Consider the following 22,677-nt stretch of genomic DNA (forward strand, 5'->3'; position numbering starts at 1 on the left):
GATGGTGGGCATCCGGCCCAAGCAAGATAATTTCCCCGCAATGTTGGCAAGAAGACAGTGCCCAGGCATCCAGACAGTGGGGGAAGCAGCATCACCTTCCCAAGCAGCAGCAGCACACACCACACGTGTAAGCAGGTAGCTGGAGCTACAAATATATTCAGAGGAGAAGACAGGAACATTTCTTAAGAGAAGTGTCACAGCAGTATCTAGCGGGTGGATGTTCAGCATGTGGCAGTACTTAGCTTGGGCAGACGCCTTCCTAGCTGGGGCAAAACAGCGGAAGTAACTCCTGAAAGAAGCCAGGCTGCACAGGGAACATACCGGTGAACTGTTGTAGAACCATGTGATAGGACAAGAAGGGACAGAAAGGAAGAGTTAATACATAATTTAAAGGCTGCTATTAACACTGTGCTGGATTTGGATGTTCTGAGAAGTTCGGATATTAAAGTGTTACATTTCAAGTTGATTTGTGACTGTGCGTCTGATCTTTCATCTAAGGAGCCTTCAGTCCTCAGTGTGAGAAAACAAGTATGCTCCGCAGGAATCGGAGTGTGTCTGTGAAGGGAGGCCAGGGCTCAGGTGCTGCAGTTACCACAGTTTTGTGAACTCTCTTAATCTGACTTTTGAGGAAAGGCTCCCTCTGGTGGATACTGCTGGTAGTGAAGCTGGTCAACATGATGTTAACCCAACAGCTGCAGAAGATAATTGGAGGAGTGGGGGTAGTGACTGGGACTACATAAGCGAGCAGACTTCTCTCAGTGGCTGTCGGTGATACTCCTTTCTTTGCTTATTGAGGATTTCTTTCTCCTGCCTTATCCTGCATTTTTCATCTAAGTGTCATTTGCTAAACCCTTTGCATCTGATCTTACTTTGCTGTCAGGGGTCAGCTTGCTCCCCTAGGGGCTGCTGGCTCCTGCCCTGTATTTTTGTATCTTGTGTTTGTTTGCTCAGTCCCCTGCTGTATTAGCCTGTTGCTAGCCGCCAGTTCACACCTGAGTGCTGATATAGTGAGGTCGAGGTTTGTGCAAACCTCAGTATTTTTGTACATCAGTCGTGTTGGAATTGTTAGGGTTTTTGCATGATTGCAGACAGTGCCTTTTCTGTCCTGTCCTATCTAGTCATTGTGGGCCCTCATCATTTGCTCAGTCTATTTTCTGTCTGTGTTTGTGCTTCATCTTATCTCACCGACAATATATGTTTGGGGGCTGTCTATTCCTTTGGGGATCTACTCCGGGGCAGTTTAGATTTCACCTTTCTGTCTTTAGGCCTAGTTAGTCCTCCGGCTGTGACGAAGCATCTAGGGCAACGTAGGAACTCTCCATGGCTACTGCTAGTTGTGTTGTTAGGATCAGGGGTATGCAATCCGCTGAGCGACCAACCTTTCTGGTGTTCTGGTGGCATAGCCTATTGTGCTCTCCTCCTCGGTGACCCATTCATAACGCCACAGCCCTGGTCGACCTTTACAGCTGCATACCTTAAATGCATTAGTTTTATGACCTGTGGCTGCTTTTTTCTGCTATGTAATTTGAGAAAAGGATCTGGCGTTTAGTTCACGCATTCAGTATTTGGTCTGTATTTTACCTCCGCATTTGTAAGGCAAAACCAGAAGTGGAACAATCAGCGGAAAAGTATAATGGAAACATGTCACCACTTCTGCACTTATCACCCTCTCCTGGTTTTGACTTACAGATACTGATGTAAAATACTGAACAAAAACTGAACGTGTGAACGTTAACCTTTCAGTGACTGAGAAAAATTTTAGCCTTAACGTCACTTCATGTGGTAATAACTCTGGAATGCTTCAACGAATCCCAGTGATTCTGAGATTTTTTTTCGTGACACATTCTACTTTATGTTAGTCATAAATTTAGGTCGAAATTTTCACAAACAAAACAAAACTATATTCTTAAACCAGTTAGTCATGCTGTACACAATAATTAATAGATAGCATTTCCCATGTCTACTTTACATTTGCAACATTTTTCAAATGTTATTTTATTTTGTTCGAAGGGTTAAAAGTGTAGCAGCAGGTTTTTACTTTTTCCAGAAATTTACAAAACCTGTTTCTTTAAAGACCTAGTCAGATTTAAATAGACTTTGAAGGGCCTATATATTATAAACTCCCCAAAAGTTTTACCATTTTAAAACTGCACCCCTCATATACTTCAAAACTGCTGTTAGTAAATTATTTAACCCTTCAGGTGCTACACAGGAGCTAACGCAAAGTTAAATAAATTGTAATTTTTTTTCTAATATGTTGCTTTAGCCCCATTTGTTTCACTTTTACAAGAAATAGCACAAGAAAATGGAGCTCTTGTTACCTAGTTTCTTATGAGGATGCTGATACCCTGCATGTGGCCAGAAACCTCTGCCTGGACAAACAGTAGGGCTTGGAAGAGAAGGAGCACAATTTGAATTTTGGAATGCAAATTTGGCTGAAATAGATTGAGGGCACCATACTTCATTTGCAGGGAGCCTAAGGTGCCCATACAACACAAAACCCCCACCAGTGATGCCATTTTGGAAACTACACCTCTTAAGGATTGTGAACTTTTTGGACTCACAGGTACTATACAGAATTTGATAACATTAGGTCGTCATATTGCAAATTTTCATTTTTTTCACAAAAATGATGCTTTAGCCCCAAATGATTCACTTTTTCAAGAGGCAACATAAAAACGGATCACAAAGTTTTTTTGCCCACTTTCTTCCGAGGGTGGCGATACCCCACATGTGTTCAAAAAGTTTTGTTTGGACACACAGCAGTAGAGATGAGGGAACCTGAACAGTAAAGTTCGGCGTCCGTAACAAACACCTACTGTTCAGGCATGGACACAGAACACGGACCCTACCAAGAAGTCCGTGTTACTATTTGGGTTCAGTACCCCGAACACCGGGTGTTTGTCATGCTATCATGTCATGCAAAGGTGACAACAACCCCTCAAATATAAACACTACTTGCCACTGCTACAGGGCAAGTGGGAAGAGCCAGGCAAAGCACTAGAATTGGTGCATCTAATAGATGTGCCTTTTCTGGGCGGCTGCCGGCTACTATTTTTAGGCTGGGTGGCCAATATCCATGTCCCCTTATCAGTCTGAGAATACCAGCCTCCAGCTTGTTATCAAAAATACAGGGGAACTTATGCTGGTTTTTTTTTTATTATTAATTTAGGGAGCAGTTGCGGCTGATGAATATTCCCATCAGTCGCAGCCTGCTCTTACTGTTATTAGCACCAGCAGGTGTCAGCTGATCACAGATGCAAGCTCATGCTGTCATTTGACAGCATGGGAACCACGGCTGTCTGACCAGCGGTAATGATTTTACCGCTGATCATAAGCAGTGTTTGCCGCGCTGTCATGCCCATGACAGTATGGCAAACACTTGATGTTCAGGTCCCCCATTCAAGTAAATGGGGTTCGGGTTCGGCTCCATATACGGTTCTGGTTCCCAAACATGAACTTTTTTTTTTACTGTTTGGCCGAACCCTCCCAACCCGAACATTGCAGACACCATGTCTTATTTAGAGAGCCCTTAAGGTACCAAAACAGCAGAAAACCCCACATATGACCTCTTTTTGGAAAGAAGACCCATCAAGGAATTCATTTAGAGTGATTTTGAGCTTGTTTAACTCATAGGTGCTTCACAGAACATTTTAAAATGAAGCAAAAATTAAAATTATGTTTTTTTTCTGTTAAAATGTTGTATTAGCACCAAAATTTGTAATTTGCACAATTAATAATAGAAAAAGACAGACCCCATAATTTGTTACACAATTTTTCCTGAACGCGATAATACCACATATGTGGTTAGTAACTGCTGTTTGGGCACATGGCGGGGCTCAGAAAGGAAATAGAGCTATTTCATATTTGGAATAGATTGTGAATTTCATGTCACATTTGCAGAGACCGTGACAAGTCAAACAGTGATACCAGATTCATTTAGTTTTTTTATGTTTTGCTGCTATTACAGAGTAAAAATGCTTTTTTAATAAAAAAAATAGTTATTTTGTTGCTACAGCTCTTGGCGTTCACCCAGGGCTCCTCCATGGTCAGCCAGTTTGCCATCCAATTTCAAACTCTAGCAACCAAGTTGGAGTGGCTGGATAAAGTCCTAATCCCGGTATTCTGGAAGGGTCTTGCTGATCATGTAAAGGATGCCCTGGCCACTAAGGAGATTCCGGCCACACTGGAGGACTTAATATCTGTCTCCACCAGCATCGACCTTCGGGATGCCGAATGAAGGTTGGAGCAAGCCCAGTTTAGGCAGAAGTTTAGGCTGGCTCTAAATTTTGTCAAACCTTTGGAATCTCTGGCTCAGTCTAGCGAGCCTCTGGAGGCCATGGAGGTATCTCGAGCGGAATCTAGGTCCTGTTTTGCTTGCACACACCCAACCTGCCATGTCTGTAGGCAGGCAGGCCATTACTCCAACAGGTGTACCCAGCGACAGGGAAACGACCGCATCTAGTGGCTATCGGAGATGGCTCAATAGACATGGCGGAGATGTCCTCCAAACTAACTTTCAGGGCAACACTTTCTTACAAATCAACCTCCCACACTACTGAGGTTTGCATGGATTCTGGGGCTGAGGGTAATTTTATATCTTCCGCCTTCACCCAACACCTCGCAATACCTCTAGTAATGTTCACCAAGCCGATCACCATCCGGGTGGTAAATGGGTCAGCGTTATCCTCCCAGATCACACATCAGACCATTCCTCTCTCCCTTGCTATATCTCCAAAACATTAGGAGATAATTTCTTTATTGGTCATTCCTGAGGGTATTGACGAGGTATTGTTGGGTATACCTTGTTGCATCACCATTCACCTCACATTGATTGGTTTACTGGGTTCTGAGCCTCCCCAGGTATGTGTCTACCCTTTATCTCTCCCAGAGACTAAGGCTATGTCCCAATATATCAAGGAGAATTTGGTTAGAGGGTTTATTAGGACGTCAGTGTCTCCTGCAGGGGCTGGGTTCTTCTTTGTTCAGAAGAATGGGGAACTTCATCCATGCATTGACTTTAGGGGGTTAAATACCATTACCATCAAAAATAAAAACCCTCTGCCACTAATCTAGAAGCTCTTCGACAGACTGCGAGGGGCTAGGGTATTTTCCAAGTTAGATCTACGTGGTGCTTACAACTTAATACGTATTCGAGAAGGGGATGAATGAAAGACCGCGTTTAACACTCGGGACGGTCATTATGAGTATCTGGAATGCCGTTCGGTCTCTGTAACGCTCCTGCCGTCTTCCAACACTTTGTTAATGACATCTTTTGGGAGTTATTATACACCTCAGTAGTAGTATATCTAGAGGATATACTTATTTACTCTCTTGATATTGATAGTCACCGAAGAGATGTCTGTAAAGTCTTTGAACTCATACGCACCAATTCCCGTTTTGCTAAGTTAGAGAATTGAGTGTTTGAGCAGGAATCTGTGCCTTTCCTGGGGTATATTATCTTGGACAAGGGGTTGGCCAAGGATCCTGCCAAACTGGAGTCTGTGATGAACTGGCAAGAGCTGCATTCCCTTAAAGCGGTGCAGCACTTTATGGGCTTTATCAACTATTATCGCCAGTTCATCTCTCACTTCTCTACCCTAGTAGCTCCTCTGGCAGCCCTCACCAAGAAGGGAGCTAACCCCAAGCTGTGGTCAGAGGAGGTCTCCAAGGCTTTTACTTCATTGAAGTCCCACTTCGTTGGGCTCCTGTGCTACATCGGCCTAATGTGGATAAGCCCTTCATATTGGCAGTGGATGCCTCTTCCATCGGTGCAGGAGCAGTTCTATATCAGAAGGATGTTCACGGTCTGAAACACCCATGTTTCTTCTTTTCTAAGACCTTCACACCGGCGGAGAAACTATTCCATCAGAGACAGGGAGTTACTGGCCACGAAGTTAGCCTTCTCTGAGTGGAGACATCTCCTAGAGGGAGCTCGGTACCCCTTCAAGTGTTTACCGACCTCAAGAATCTGATTTATTTGCAGACGGCCCAGCGGCTGAACTCTCGCCAAGTCAGATGGTCCTTATTCTTCTCCCTGTTTAACGTTACCCTTCACTTTCTCTCCAGGGAGAAGAATTTACGTGTGAATGTCCTATCCCATTCTGTTTCCTCTTCCGAGGAGGGGGACGAGCCACGGCTCATTGTCCCATCGGAGAGTCTTCGAACGGTGGCTCCGGTGTCTCTGGAGCAGGTGCCTCTGGGCAAATCCTTTGTACCACCTAATCTGTGCCTGAAGGTTCTATCTTGGGCTCACTCCTCCAAGGTAGGAGGGTATTTTGGCATCAAGAGGACTACTGAGCTGTTGGCGAGAACTTATTGGTGGCCTTGGATGGACATAAGGGATTACGTTCAGGCTTCCGTTTCATGGGCCAGGAATCGGTCTTTCTGGCAGAGACCAGTGGGCTTGTTACATCCTTTGCCGATGGCAGATAGGCCTTGGAAGATGGTCAGGATGGATTTTATTGTGGATTTGCCCAAATCTCGTGACAACAGGGTTATTTGGGTGGTCACCGACCATTTCTCCAAAATGGTACCTTTGGTCCCTCTTCCATGTGTGCCTTCGGCTCAGGCCTTGGCGGTGCTGTTTGTAAAATATATTTTTCTCCTTCATAGGATGCCGGACAAGATTGTCAGTGATCAGGGTCTCAGCTCTGGAGGGAGCTTTGTCGGCTGCTTAGTATAGAGCTCAATCTCTCTTCGGCGTGCCATCCCGAGACAAATGGGCTGGTGGAGTGGGCCAATCAGACTCTCATGATGTACCTATGGCATTTTGTTTCTGCCAAGCATGATGACTGGGCATCCTTGCTGCCCTAAGCAGAGTTTACATTAATCCCTTTCTGACATGTGAAGTACTATCCCGTCCACGTGACCCGGGCCCGTGGGACCGTGGACAGGATTGTACGTCACTGCGATCAGCAGCGCTCACAAGGAAGCGCCCCTGATCACGAATGAGTGTCAGCTGATTATCACAACTGACACCCAGCACTATGTGCCAGGGGCGGTCATGGACCCCCCGGCACATTAACCCCTGGCACATGATCGCAGTGTACAGGGGGCATAGGGAAGAATCACACAGGGAGGGGGCTCCCTGCGTGCTTCCCTGAGACCCTCAGAACAGTGCATGTGATCGCACGATTCCGAGTGCCTCCTCCCTGCAGGCCCCCGGATTCAATATGGCCACGGGGGCCTTCGGGGCCTCTACAGTGCCTGTCAGATCGCTGATCTGACACAGTGCACTGCAAAGTGTCAGATCAGTGATCTGACACTTTACAGTAATGTACCACATTGGGACAATATAATAAGATAAGAAAAAAAAACAAGTGTAAAAATAATTTTTTAAAAATTCCTATATTAATAAATAATACAAAAATTATCCCTAATAAATTCTTTTTTGTAAATAAAAAATAAAAAATAAACGTTCACATATTTAGTATCACTGCATCCGTAACATCCCGCCCTATAAAACTGTCCCACTAGTTAACCCCTTTAGTGAACCTCTTAAAAAATAAAAATAAAAAACAAAGCAAAAAACAATGCTTTATCATCATACCTCCAAACAAAAAGTGCAATAAGGCGAGATCAAAATGGCGGATATAAATAAACATGGTACTGCTGAAAACGTCATCTTGTCCCGCAAAAAAACGAGCCACCAGACAGCATCATCAGGGAAAAAATAAAAAAGTTATAGCTCGCAGAATAAAGCGATGTAAAAATAATTATTTTTTAAATAAAATTGTTTTTATTGTATAAAAGTGCCAAAACATAAAAAAGATATAAATGAGGTATCGCTGTAATCATACAAACCCAAAGAATAAAACTGCTTTATTAATTTTACCACACGCCGAACGGTGTAAATGCCCCCCCCCAAAAGAAATTCATGAAATGCTGGTTTTTGTTCATTCTGCGTCCCAAAAATCGGAATAAAAAGCGATCAAAAAATGTCACGTGCCCGAATATGGTACCAATAAAAATGTCAACTCAACCCACAAAAAATAAGACTTCACATGACTCTGTGGGTCAAAAATTATAGCTCTCAAAATGTGGTGATGCAAAAACTATTTTTACAATAAAAAGTGTCTTTTAGCGTGTGACAGCTGCCAAAGATAAAAACCTGCCATGAATAGTAAATAAAACCCCCCTTTATCACCCCCTTAGTTAGGGAAAAATAATAAAATTTAAAAAAGTATTTATTTCCATTTTCCCATTAGGGTTAGGGCTAGGGTTAGGGTTAGAGTTAGGGTTAGGGCTAGGGTTAGGACTAGGATTAGGGTTGAGATTTGGGTTAGGGGTGTGTTGGGGTTAGGGTTGGTGTTAGAATTGGGGGGTTTCCACTGTTTAGGCACATCAGAGGCTCTTCAAATGCAACATGGCGTCTGATCTCAATTCCACCGAATTCTGCGTTGAAATAGTCAAACGGTGCTCCTTTCATTCCAAGCTCTGCCATGCACCCAAACAGTGGTTTACCCCCACATATGGGGTGTCAGCATACTTAGGAGAAATAGGACACAACTTTTGGGATACAATTTCTCCTGTTTCCCTTGGGAAAAAAAATGGGTACTAAAAGATCATGCTTGTGGAAAAAATATGATTTTTTTTATTTTCACACCCGGGCGTTATAAACTTCTGAGAAGCACTTGGGGGTTCAAACTGCTCACCACACATCTAGATAAGTTCCTTAGGGGGTCTAGTTTCCAAATTGGGGTCACTTGTTGGGGGTTTCCACTGTTCAGGCACATCAGGGACTCTCCAAACGTGACATGGCACCGGATCTCAAATCCAGCTAATGTTGCGTCAAACGGCGCTTCTTCCCTTCCGAGCTCTGCCATGCTCCAATACAGTGGTTTACCCCCAAATATGGGGTATCAGCTGTTAGGGCGGCGGAACACGCTTAAAAAAATATAAATAAAGCGTGTTTGCCGCCCGGGGTCCACCGTGCGGCAGGTGTAATAACCGCTGCTAAATAGGCAGAGCACAAGGACTGTAATGTGCACAGGGAAAACTGCACCTGGTGCCCAAAAGCAAGCTCTGTTAAAAGACTCACAGAGCTGCACACATGAACACAAATACCAAAACGCTGGGTCTGTATTAAGTTCACAGATACTCAGCGGCACACGTGTGATAGCCAGAGATCAGAGTAGTTTGAAGACGTCACTACAGCCGAGAGGACTTACCTTGACTGAACGTGTGCACGGCGTCATGACTGCGGATGCCAAAACGACTGCAGGCGCAAGTTAGCAGGCGCAATGCAGGACGCAGGCTGCTGCAACAGAGAATGCTTGAGCGCACTGGCGCTAGCGCGCACACTGGCTGTATCCCAATCACTCACACGTTCATATTATCAGAGGGAAGGGGTTTCATAATAAGTCATTCACCAGCGCATGGCATAGCGGCAATGCGCACTTTTTATAGCGTATGGGACCTGCCGGAAACCTCCAGAGGCCCGAGCACAACCAATCAAATCAGGAGCAGGACCTGAGCACCTGACTCCTGAACTCCAATGAGAGCTAGTCCCGTAAGCATGCTCAGAAGCAGGGAAAAAGGACAGCCTCTGGAGACAAATGTGAGAATCTGGGTTGCTGCATAAGCAAAGAATGACCCAGATTCCTAACATTACCCCCCCCAGGGCCCCCTCCTCCCTGAACCCTCCGATCCACCAGCCTGTGCCCGACAGCAGCACAGGTCTCAGACTCGTCAAAAAGCGAGCCTGATCTCCCGATAGGTGAAACCGAAACCCGGGAGATGCGGACGGTATTGGGGGGAGACGAGATCACCAGGTCTCAGGAGGGACACCCGGGAAACAATGGGAGTTTTAGGAGAAGGCCCCCGTGTATCGGCGGGCGTAGCCGCTCTCTGTTCGGGAAGGCTATCCCGAGCACATAGGGTGCATGCCCGAATGAATTTCTTTACATCCTGAACCCTGTGCGGCCACCAATACAAACCGGCCAGTGACTTCGTGGTCTGCATATAGCCACGATGGCCGTCCGCATTGGGCGCGTGTGCCCACGCGAGAACTTTAGGCAGCTGGCGAGGATCCAAAGGCTCAAAAAATTTGGGAGCCGGAGTACCTCTACGTTTGGTGTGAGCACGCTCCAAACCACGCTCCGAAAAACGGAGGTCAATATGGGAGGAGATGGAGATTAGCTCCTCCAGAGTGGTGGGGATTGTCACGGGGTCCTTCTCTGGTATCACACAATCAACAGAGCAAGCGAAGAGTGAACAATTCCAAGACCTTTATTCAGGCAAAAATATGAAAAGGTCCATATTCATTCCACCACACAAAGGATAAGATAGTCCAGAATAAGAATGCAGTCCAGTATCAGGATAAAATGTCCAGGGAATGAGATTCCAAAACTCTAGCACCAGAGGATAAAATGGGTCCTTCTCTCTGAAGTGCTGTCTGTGAACGATCCTGTCCAGACCGGAACTCACTTGTCCAGCTGCTGTTCTCCCTACCCCCTTCCTTGTCCAGGGGTAGTCAAACCAGTTGGGGCGGTTTCCAAGCCTCCCAGAGGAGAACAAAGGGCCATAGGGATTAATGCACTACAGGGGGACATCAAGAGACAGATACAGTGAGGTTGTAGACTTACAATGTAATAAGAAAAACACTATGAAAATAACTGGAATTTTTAAAAATAGGAATATATAAAAGATGATATCCACATAACATATCACACCATCACAGTGATCTCTCTAGTGGAGAGAGCATCCTTTACGTGCTCAGCTAGTCCACTCCAAAAAACTGGAATAAGTGCCTTGTCAGACCACTCTAACTCAGACGCCAGTGTCCGAAAACGGACGGCGTATTGACTTACTGAGAGTGATCCTTGAGACAAGGCAAGCAATTGAAGTGAGGTATCATGGGTAACCCGTGGACCAAGAAACACCTGCTTAATAGAGGTAAGAAGATTAGCTGCAGTCCGATCATCCGGGTCACCACGCTCCCAAAGTGGCGTTGCCCATTCCAGCGCCTTGCCCGACAGTAGGGAAATAATAAAGGCCATCTTGGCCCGTTCTGTAGGGAATTGCACAGCCAGCAGCTCCAGATGGATTGAGCACTGGCTGATAAAACCCCTACAGGAGGCGCCATCCCCAGAATATTTCTCAGGTAAAGGGAGGCGGGTAACTGTCGGCGCAAGGGCGGACATGGACATACGACCCACCGCGTCCGTAAGTGCCTGGACAGCAGCATCTGTGGCCTGCGAAGCTGCGAGGGCCCTCTCAAGGGTAGTCAAGTGAGCCTCAAGCTATCGCACGCATTGCACGAGTTGCTGCTGATCTGCCATTTAGCCAGACCCTGGCGCTAGTATTATGTTACGGCGGCGGAACACCCTGAAAAAAATATAAATAAAGCGTGTTCGCCGCTCGGGGTCCACCATGCGGCAGGTGTAATAACCGCTGCTAAATAGGCAGAGCACAAGGACAGTAATGTGCACAGGGAAAACTGCACCTGGTGCCCAAAAGCAAGCTCTGTTAAAAGACTCACAGAGCTGCACACATGAACACAAATACCAAAACGCTGGGTCTGTATTAAGTTCACAGACACTCAGCGGCACACGTGCGGTAGCCAAAGATCAGAGTAGTTTGAAGACGTCACTACAGCCGAGAGGACTTACCGTGACTGAACGTGTGCACGGCGTCATGACTGCGGATGCCAAAACGACTGCAGGCGCAAGTTAGCAGGCGCAATGCAGGACACAGGCTGCTGCAACAGAGAATGCTTGAGCGCACTGGCGCTAGCGCGCACACTGGCTGTATCTCAATCACTCACACGTTCATATTATCAGAGGGAAGGGGTTTCATAATAAGTCATTCACCAGTCCAACCATCCATCACCAAACACACAACAGCAAGTATGGAAAATACTAGCGAATGGCATAGCGGCCATGCGCACTTTTTATAGCGTACGGGACCTGCCAGAAACCTCCAGAGGCCCGAGCATAACCAATCAAATCAGGAGCAGGACCTGAGCACCTGACTCCTGAACTCCAATGAGAGCTAGTCCCGTAAGCATGCTCAGAAGCAGGGAAAAAGGATAGCCTCTGGAGACAAATGTGAGAATCTGGATTGCTGCATGAGCATAGAATGACCCAGATTCCTAACATCAGCATACTCAGGACAATTTGCACAATAATTTTTGGGGACCTGTTTCCCTTGGGAAAATAACAGTTGGGGGTGAAAAGATCATTTTTGTGGAAAAAATATGATTTTTTTAATTGTACAGCTGTACGTTATAAATTTATGTGAAGGGTTGAAAAAGTCAAACAGCGCTCCTTCCCTTTCGAGCTCTGCCATGCGCCGAAATAGGGGTTCCCCCCACATATCAGCGTACTCAAGACAAATTGCACAATAACTTTTGCAGTCTAATTTCTCCTGTTACCCTTGGTAAAATAAAAAAACTTGGACCTGAATAAAAATTTTTGTGAAAAAAAGTTAAATGTTCATTTTTTTTAAACATTCAAAAAATTCCTGTGAAGCACCCGAAGGGTTAATGAACTTCTTGAATGTGGTTTTGAGTACCATCATGGGTGCAGTTTTTAGAATAGTATCACTTTTGGGTATTTTCTATCATATAGACCCCTCAAAGTGACTTCAAATGTGATGTGGTCCCTACAAAAAAAATGGTGTAAAATTGCGAAATCGCTGGTCAACTTTTAACCCTTTTAAATTCCTATCGAAAAAAAACAAATTTGGTTCCAAAATTGTGCTGATCTAAAGTAAACATGTGGGAAATGTTACTTATTAAGTTTTTTGTATGGCATATCTCTGTGATTTAAGGGAATTAAAAATTCAAAGTTGGAAAATTGCGAAATTTTCAAAATTTTGGCCAAATTTCTGTTTTTTTCACAAATAAATACAAGTTATAGCAAATAAATGTTACCACTATCATGAAGTACAATATGTCATGAGAAAACCATGTCAGAATCACCAGGATCCATGGAAGCATTCCAGAGTTATTACCTCATAAAGTGACAGTGCTCAGAATTGTAAAAATTGGCCTGGTCATTAACATGCAGACCACCCTTGGGGGTAAAGGGGTTAAATAACTCCGTCTTTGATTCCACTGGGCAGATGCCTTTCTTCCTTTATTACGGTCAACATCCGTGTGTACCTGTGCCCATGCCTGTCTTGTCCTCCGATCCTAGGGTGGTGGATTGGGCAGTGGAGGCGTGTGATATCTGGGATGCCATTAGGGCTTCAAAGGAGAGGATGAGGGTTTCAGCCGGCGCGCATAGTCATCTTGCTCCAGTTTTTGCCCCTGGCGATTTAGTGTGGCTCCCTGCCCGTAACATCAGGCTGCTTGTAGATTCAACTAAATTTGCTTCCCGCTATTTGGTTCCATTCAAGGTTCTGGAATAGATGAATCCTGTAAAATATTGTCTGTGCCTTCCTCCAATTCTGGACATCGCTGACACCTTCCATGTCTCTTACTTGAAATCCGTATATATGACCCGATCATCTGGGACTCCTGCCAGGAGCTCTGATATGTCCTGGGATAATTTCGAGGTCAATGCCATTGTCGGATCCAAGGTGGTGCGAGGCAAAAAATACTTTTTGGTGGACTGGAAGGGTCATGGGCCGGAGGATAGAACCTGGGAGCCGACTGAGCACATTCGTGCCCCTCAGCTCATTGCGGCTTTCGAGCATGATGAACGTCACTGGGGAGGGCATGTTAGGCACCGGGATTCTCCCACTGCACGGGGTAGATCACAAGCCTTGTCTACCTCTGCGGTCTCCCATTCTGTTTCGGCCACAGTGGGAGCTGCTCAGCCAAGATGTTGGTCTCAGCGTCTTGCTCAGACTCATGCTGTTCGCTTGGTTACTGCTGGCTCTCCAGTCAAAGCTATAGTAACTAGCAATAGGCAGCGTCAATCAGGCGTTCCAGAGGCTAAGTCCAGAAATCACCCTACTAAACATGCTCGTGAGGTGGCGACCTCTTATTGGTGGCCGGTCGTCAGTTGCTCGGGTGAGGTGGCAATTCCAGATTGGTCCACGAGCAATGTCCTGTCTGACTGGACTTGAAAAGGAACATATAAAAGGTTCCCTGGAGAGCACATCGGCGTGCTAAGATCACTTGTGTTTGGTGTGTTGGTGGATACGTTACCACCCTGTGTAGACGTGTGCCGCTACTAGCACTGGAAGTGTGTTTCTAGGCAGGCAGTGTAGGTTGGGAACTCCCAGCTTCTGACTCTGGGCGTGCTAAGTCGCATGTGCAGTTAGCACAGCTGCGTGTCAGAGCAAGCACAACCACCAGCCTAGACTTCCCTGGGGGGTAGCTATAGGGACCCCAACTAACGTCATTACTTGCTGTACTCCTGTGAAGTATAACAGGGAATTTTTCCGAGTGCTCTGTTATTGTACTGCTCTGTGGAGCAACCGAGCAGGTACTTTGCACTCTTCCCACATGGAGTGACCTTTAACTCCGTGTGTTTACAGTGCTTGCACGCAGCATCGCTCCACCATTGTTTTCTAGCTACGGTTCCTCAATCTCTGCACGGTGGACCCCGGGTTGCGATCACACCTTCTCATAATTTATATTTGGTGCGATCCGCAAACCCTAACAGGGGGACCGATCGCTGGGACCCCCCAGCAAAGAACAGGGTTCTACCATCTTGAATAGTACAGAGGTGCACATGTAAGGTCTCCATTTCATTCATTGTCTATGGGACTGCAAGAAAAGCCCAAGCGCTGTACTCGGCTCTTTCTGGCTGTCCTTTTGGCAATGAATGGAGTGGAAACTGAGTAAATATTTAACTTGTTTAATAGTCCCATTACCTGCATCTGCTTCAGATGTGAAATGAACAATCTATAGCAGATCTTGAAATTTGCGGATGATATGACACTGATTGGTCTCATCAGGGGAAATGCTGAAGACTTGTATCGGAGTGAGGTGGAAAGAATATGTGACTGGTGTAAAGCCAATAATCTTGTACTCAACACTAAAAAAACTGCTGAGATGGTTGTGGATTTTAGGAAAGATCAACATGAGATACTTCCAATCTACATCCATGACGAAGTGGTTCTTAGGGTCACAGAGACCAAATTCCTTGGTGTTATCATCTCTCATGATCTTAAATGGGGGAAAAACATGGATGCTGTTATAAGAAAAGCACAACAGAGGATGTTCTTCCTGCGTCAGCTGAAAAGATATGGTTTGTCTAAGAATCTGCTGATCTTATTCTTTAATGCTGTCATCAGATCTGTGATTTGTTCCTCTCTGATAGTCTGGTATGGGGGAGCCACTGCGCATGACAAACTCCGCTTACAAAGGACTTTCAGAACAGCAGAGAGAATTATAGGCTCCCCCCTGCCTAAAATCCAGGATCTTTATGATAAGATTATTCGATCCCACGCATTGAAAATTTCATCCGATCCCTCTCACCCGGGACACTCCTCATTCCAACTACTCCCTTCAGGACGTCGCTTCAGAGTCCCCAAATGCAGTACCAACCGCCATATGAACAGCTTCTATCCACTCTCTGTTCAACAATTAAATCGTCATGTGTAGACTATATACTGTATCTGTCTTGTTAGATGTTACTTGTTGTATCTGTTGTTATATATTATGTTGCCTCTTTGCCACAAAGAATTCCTTGTATATATGTAATATGTACTTGGTGATAATAAATTTGATTGATTGATTGATTGATTGCATATAGGGTAATATTGTTCTTGGCAGCACAGGTTTCGTTTACACTTGATGATGCACTGCCAAGAACGACAAGATGATATTTTCTCTTATCGGTTTATATAATAGAAATTCAGCGAATATTAAACTGCTTCCACTATGCGGAAGGTCAAAAATGCACTAACTGCTCGGTTCTGCAGCATATTACACCAATGCCTTAATGGCACATTCTCTTCTAATCGACATTGTTTATTTTTTTACCTCTGAATCCAGCGGGACAACGGCATTCAAATTTTGCAACCCCATCATTGCAAATTCCATTGTTTCGGCATGGCATGGACTTGCAGTCATCAATGTTAATTTCACACTTGGTACCTGAAAACAGATGAGTAAATTAGACGCGGACGCAGATTACCCTGCTTTACGAGGATGCATGTTTATGCATTTCCAAATAAATGTTCTGAACAAATGTTGCATTATGGCTAAACAGAGCCTTCATTTGGCAGCTAGCGGACAATACCCATTTGGAAGTTAACAATAAATGCTACACAAATTATTTATCCTTGGCCCATTTTACGTTCAACAATTGTTAATCATTTATTTTAATGACAATAAATGTAAATGATGGTATGGGAAGTGGAGTGAAAAGAAAGTATTATTTTATTATAAGGATGTGATAAATCTGCCAACCATCATCTCTGGAGGCAGATTACTTATGGTGACATCACTAAAATGTCTTCCTACCATCTGTTCGTCACATAACAATGTACTTAAAAGAGTAATGTTCATTTTAATGACAATCATCAAGACAACTTCTTAAAAGAGTTCTAAACATGGAATCAATCTCGAGATGGCCTTACTCTGGGGCCAGATTCTCTGTAATATGAAGCTGAAGGGTCAAATGCTATTTACAGCCTGTATCTTATCTAAATAGCACCTCATTACTTGGCTAGTATATGTGGTTTTACGGAGAGAGGAGAAGCACACATAGCAACAGTCACAATGAGACATGTACCTGGCGCTGTTTCATGCCACCCCCACCCACTTTTCCATTCATGTTAGAAGGAGAAGGCCACTCAGTATCCTTAGTTAGTCTCAAGGGTACTTATTAACACAGAAAAACATAATCTTCTCCCTGTTTCTAGAAAACACAGCTAAGCATACTGAGGATTTGCTATAAATGTCTGTTAGGAGCCATCCCTTCGAGTTCTGCTACCTCAGCCGGTTACCAGCCATAAATGAAAAGATCAACAGAAAATGACTACTGTGTTCGTTCTACAAGACTAATTGCACATTTAGATGATCTGATAATCGGCAAAGGAAAATTTGTAAGAACAAGTATTTCTCTGTGTTTACATGCCAGAAAAACTCTCACTCATTGGGTGATGAGCTCCTTTATGCCAGTATTTACATCATAGTAACATAGTCAGCAAGGCCAAAAAAAGTCATTTGTCCATCCAGTTCAGCCTATATTCCATCCGAATAAATCCCCAGATCTACGCCCTTCTAAAGAACCTATTCACTGTAAGATACAATATTGTTACGCTCCAGGAAGACATCCAGGCCTCTCTTGAACCCCTCGACTGAGTTCGCCATCACCACCTCCTCAGGCAGGAAATTCCCGATTCTCACTGCCCTAACAGTAAAGAATCCTCTTCTATGTTGGTGGAAAAACCTTCTCTCCTCTGGACGCAGAGAATGTCCCCTTGTGACTGTCACCTTCCTTGGTATACACAGATCCTCAGAGAGATATTTGTATTTATTGTCCCCTTATATACTTATACATGGTTATGATTATTAAATAGCCCCTCCGACTAAATAATCCTAATTTTACTAATCTCTCTGGGTACTGTAGTTTCCCCCCTTCGCCTTTATTAATTTTGTTGCTCTCCTTTGTACTTGCTCTAGTTCCATTATATCCTTATATAGTTGTTGTTGGCAGTAAATCATCCCTATTAAATGGGAAGAGCTGCCAATAAGAGCCCGTGCAGGCGATCATATTTTTGGTCAAAAGATCTGATCACACTCAGACCAATGTTATTCTGTGGGGCCTTGCACGTGTCCAATTTTTTTCCACAAACAGACGAGCAGCATGCTCGATTTGCATCCAATATTCGTATCAAACTCGGCCATGCAAGTCAATGAATCCGAGGAAAAATATCGGACTGTACTCGGATGACATTTGACATTTCCATGGACTGAACACACCTCAAACCACAATCAATATACACTACCATTCAAAAGTTTAGGGTCACTTTGAAATTTCCTTATTTTTGAAAGAAAAGCACAGTTTTTTCCAATGACGCTAACATTAAATGATTCAGAAATACACTCTATACATTGTTAAGGTGGTAAATGACTATTCTAGCTGCAAACGTTTGGTTTGTAATGCAATATGCTCATAGGTGTATAGAGGACCATTTCCAACAACCATCACTCCAGTGTTCTTATGGTACTGTGTGTTTGCTAACTGTGTAAGAAGGCTAATGGATAGTTAGAATACCCTTGAAAACCCTTGTGCAAGTATGTTAGCACAGCTGAAAACAGGTTGGCTGATTATTAAAGTTATAAACCTCACCTTCCTTTGAGCTATTTGAGAATCTGGAGCATTACATTTGTTGGTTCCATTAAACTCTCAAAATGGCCAGAAAAAAAGAACTTTCATGTGAAACTCGACAGTCTATTCTTGTTCTTAGAAATGAAGGCTATTCCATGCGAGAAATTGCCAAGAAACTGAAGATTTCCTACAACAGTGTGTACTACTCCCTTCAGAGGAGAGCACAAACAGGCTCTAACCAAAGTAGAAAGAGAAGTGGGAGGCCCCGCTGCACAACTGAGCAACAAGACAAGTACATTAGAGTCTGTAGTTTGAGAAATCGACGCCTCACAGGTCCTCAACTGGCAGCTTCATTAAATAATACATGCAAAACGCCAGTGTCAACGTCTACAGTGAAGAGGCAACTCCGGGATGCTGGCCTTCAGGGCAGAGTGGCAAAGAAAAAGCCATATCTGAGAATGGATAATAAAAGGAAAAGATTAATATGGGCAAAATAACACAGACATTGGACAGAGGAAGATTGGTAAAAAGTGTTATGGACAGACGAATCCAAGTTTGAGGTGTTTGGATCACACAGAAGAACATTTGTGAGGCGCTTAACAACTGAAAAGATGCTGGAAGACTGCCTGACGCCATCTGTCAAGCATGGTGGAGGTAATGTGATGGTCTCGGGTTGCTTTGGTGCTGGTAAAGTGGGAGATTTGGACAAGGTAAAAGGGATTTTGAATAAGGAAGGCTATCACTCCATTTTGCAATGCCATGCCATACCCTGTGGACAGCGCTTGATTGGAGCCCATTTCATCCTACAACAGGACAATGACCCAAAGTACACCTCCGAAAGAAGCAAGCAGCTGGTACTCTATCTGTAATGGAGTGGCCAGCGCAGTCACCAGATCTCAACCCCATTGAGCGGTTGTGGGAGCAGCTTGACCGTATGGTATGCAAAAAAGTGCCCATCAAACCAAACCAACTTGTGGTAGGGGCTTCTGGAAGCATGGGGTGAAATTTCTCCAGATTACCTCAGCAAATTCACTGCTAGAATGCCAAAGGTCTGTAATGCTATAATTGCTGCAAAGGGAGCATTCTTTGACGAAAGCAATGTTTGAAGGAGAAAATTATTATTTCAAATAAAAATCTTTTTTTCTAACCTTGTCAATGTCTGGACTAGATTTTAAATTCATTTGGCAACTCATTTGATTAATAGAAGTATGAGTTTTCATGGAAAACACAAAATTGTCTGGGTGACCCCAAACTTTTGAACGGTAGTGTATCTGGAGCCTGTGGTAACATATCAAATATACCATCATTAAAATTGACCAAAAACCAAGTAGACAACAACAAATAAACTTAATTGAAACATAAATGAGAAAAGTAAAAACATGTAAAAAAAAATGAGGCAGCAAACAGTGAGGCGGAAGGTGGAAACACAAGGACATCTTTATGTATATCTCCCATAGTTCCACAAAATATATCATAAATCGTGTGTGAAGCATATAGTGGCATCCAACTAAATAATAAAATGTGCAAAGAGTAATAATAGTAATAAGTATGAATGCTACAGTGGGAATGATCAGATACACACCTAAACAGAGAGGAGAACTATGTATTAAAGAAGTACAAAAGACAAGGATACATACCTGTGGAGGTGACAACCACTAACACTGTGGCTTTTATACTTATTACTATTATTGCTCTTTGCTCATTTTATTATTCAGCTTTTTGTCACTATATGCTTCACACACAATATGTGCTATATTTTGTGCAACTGTGGGAGATAAACATAAAGATGTCCATGTGTTCCCACCTTCAGCCTCACTGATTGTGGTCTCATTTTTTATCTCGTTTCAATAAAGATTATTTGTTGTTGTCTACGGTTAATTTTATCAGTGGTATATTTTCATGGACTGACAGAATGGAGAAGATGGGCAATTTTTTTTTCCATCTTCTCCTCATCGGAGAAAATTTTATCACACTATGATCACTATATAATCAAACACTTATCAGAGTGTGATTAGCATAATTGACCAGAAATTGGTGTGATCCTAGCCTTACATGATGTTGTATAGAAATAAACAGTTGTATTAATGAGCAATCTGTTCCTATCAGTAGTCATTTTCCTGTGTAAATATGACAGCAAGCAAGCACTGATAGACTTGTATGCAGTTGATTAGTACTCAGTAGTAAGGAGTGAGCGTGCCTGGATAAGGCATTATATGAGCATGCCCGTGTGCTAACCAACTGTCTTCGGCATCCTTGAAAAATATGTTTGAGTCTCTGTGGCTGTATGTTTTGCGGTTGCTCGAAAGCCGTAAGACTTGCAGGGATTGCCTTACAAACAGGCAATCTCTGCATGTGTTGCGACTGTTGAACAGACGCAAGACATGCAACCACTGCAACTCGAACATATTTTTCGAGCATGCCAAAGTCACTCAGTTAGCACACGGGCATGCTCATATAATGCCTTATCCGAGCACGCTCGCTCCTCACTAGTGCTCAGTAAATGTTTATTCCTACCTTCATAGATGGATATTGTTGGTTGTAAAATAAGAACTTCTGTAATTTACTGTTTATTAAATCTTGCAGCTGTTATTGAGATATTCACACCTTTCTTATGTTTACAGCTTGCTGCCTAGGAGCCCGATCACCGCCGCGGTCTAACTTGTTGTGAGCACTGCACTGAAGCTGGCCAGGATGAGGAGTTAACAGTGCACTCCTGCAATCCCGCCATCTTCAAATCCATGAGTGTTTACACGCTCAATAGAAATGAGCTTGTAAGCGCCATTCATATTTGGTCACTGCTGCTAGACAGCTCGTGTCAATGAATACAAACACATGGGCCATGCACACAGTGAACAAATCTCTGTAGGACTGTGTTCACAGCACCAGAAAACTGAAACATAAAAAAACACAGTAAAACCAACGTATAAAAATACTCTGCTGAAAAAAAGTAAACAGCAAGTGCTACTAAAAAGATGACAAAACAGGGTATTTGGTTTATACGTTTTTTGCAAAAAATGTATACTAAGCCGCTCTACCAAGCGTCAAGGTAACCCATATCAGAGCAGTCCCTAACTAATGTATTTAAAAACTTGATCATGTGCATGGTACCTATATGAGCAGGATTCAGACAGGTAATGTCCGATGTGGACACGCTGTAGAAGACAGCTAGCAGAGACGTCGGCTGGCAGAGACGTCCTCATGGCTTCCCCTGCCTAGCTAAGCCTAAGTGACAAGTTTCTTTCTCTTGATTTAGCTCTTACTGAAACAATGATTTTTTTTTTAAAATACCATAAATTCTAACAAAGTTTAGTGCAATCGGAGCGCCGGTCCCAATATCATCCTGTACATGGGTTGCATAGTATAAATGTCTTTATTTGTGCCTTAGTTTTTCACATTTCTTTATGACATTCTGATAATCCAGAGAATATTTGGAACGAGCTGCTATAAATACAATATAGGTCTCGGCTGAGAAATACCGTCTCAAGGATTTCACATAAAACTTCCCATATTTAAACACTGTACCTCAATTCCCCAAGTATATAAAACCAAGAAATCTTTGACTTTTTAAAAAACCGTCCCCAGTATTAAATTGAAACCAGTATGGTTAATTACCTGTGTAGCCCTTGAGACATGTACAAGTATATCCACTTCCGACCTGTTTGCAGGTTCCGCTATTCTGGCAAGGATTTAAAAAGCACTCATGAAAAACCTGTCAAGTAAAACAAATGGCTATTGGAAACATATATTAAAAAGGGAACATAATAACAACAATGTTATATTAAAAAACATTAAAGGAAATAACCATGACAAAAATATGTATTAAATGTATCACAATGAAATTAACATAAGAAAGCAATCCTGCAGGATGGAGTATTGTATTATCCATGCTATTTCCTCGTTGGTATTCCCCGGTGGAAGAGAGCCCGCTATGAACAACTATTTCTCATCTCTAACATCTCTGCACGTCCCGTAGCTGCAGTATTTCTGTATCAACCAGATACCTGCAGGAAAGACTAAATTGCTCGGTGCAGTCATGCATGCTTAGTTCTGTCGCAAGAGAAGAAACAATATACTTAGACATATTTTAAGTAAGATCCTAGCAAGGTTTATGTGAAATTCATCATCTCAGAAATACAGATTTTATATTTTCATAGTATGCGAGGCTACGCGGTTTGAATTATTTATCGAAGGCTCTAAGGAGATTAGAAACTTTGCAATAACTATATGCAGTGATATAGCTCCATAGTGTTAGTGTGACCTCTAACATATAGGGATTCAGTAAGCATCCATGTATTTATGCAGCTCAGGGGACAATTACTATCTATTTTAACCCCTTTACCCCTAGGCTATTTTCCATTTTTGCATTTCTATTTTTTGCTCCCCTTCATCCCAGAGCCATAACTTTTCTTTTGTTTCCCCATTAACAAGTTGTTCTTCTGAACGACGCCATTGATTTTACCATACAACATACTGGAAAACGGGGAAAAAAATT

At 43.4% G+C, this 22,677-nt stretch overlaps 1 protein-coding gene across 2 annotated transcripts in view; it reads right to left on the bottom strand.

Annotated features, from left to right (window-relative positions):
• Positions 1–22,677, bottom strand: part of SVEP1 (sushi, von Willebrand factor type A, EGF and pentraxin domain containing 1) — a 543,713-nt gene that overhangs the window by 167,631 nt on the left and 353,405 nt on the right. For both annotated transcript variants that reach the window (XM_073552438.1, XM_073552437.1), the window contains exons 21-22: positions 21,798–21,894; positions 15,890–16,003 (exon numbers count right to left, since the gene is read on the bottom strand). In XM_073552438.1, the coding sequence (XP_073408539.1) occupies positions 15,890–16,003; positions 21,798–21,894 (211 nt within the window). The remainder of the gene's footprint in view (positions 1–15,889; positions 16,004–21,797; positions 21,895–22,677) is intronic.

Source organism: Dendrobates tinctorius, unplaced genomic scaffold (assembly GCF_039654945.1).
Source record: "Dendrobates tinctorius isolate UK_male_01 unplaced genomic scaffold, ASM3965494v1 ptg000191l, whole genome shotgun sequence".
Classification (NCBI taxonomy): Eukaryota; Metazoa; Chordata; class Amphibia; order Anura; family Dendrobatidae; genus Dendrobates; species Dendrobates tinctorius.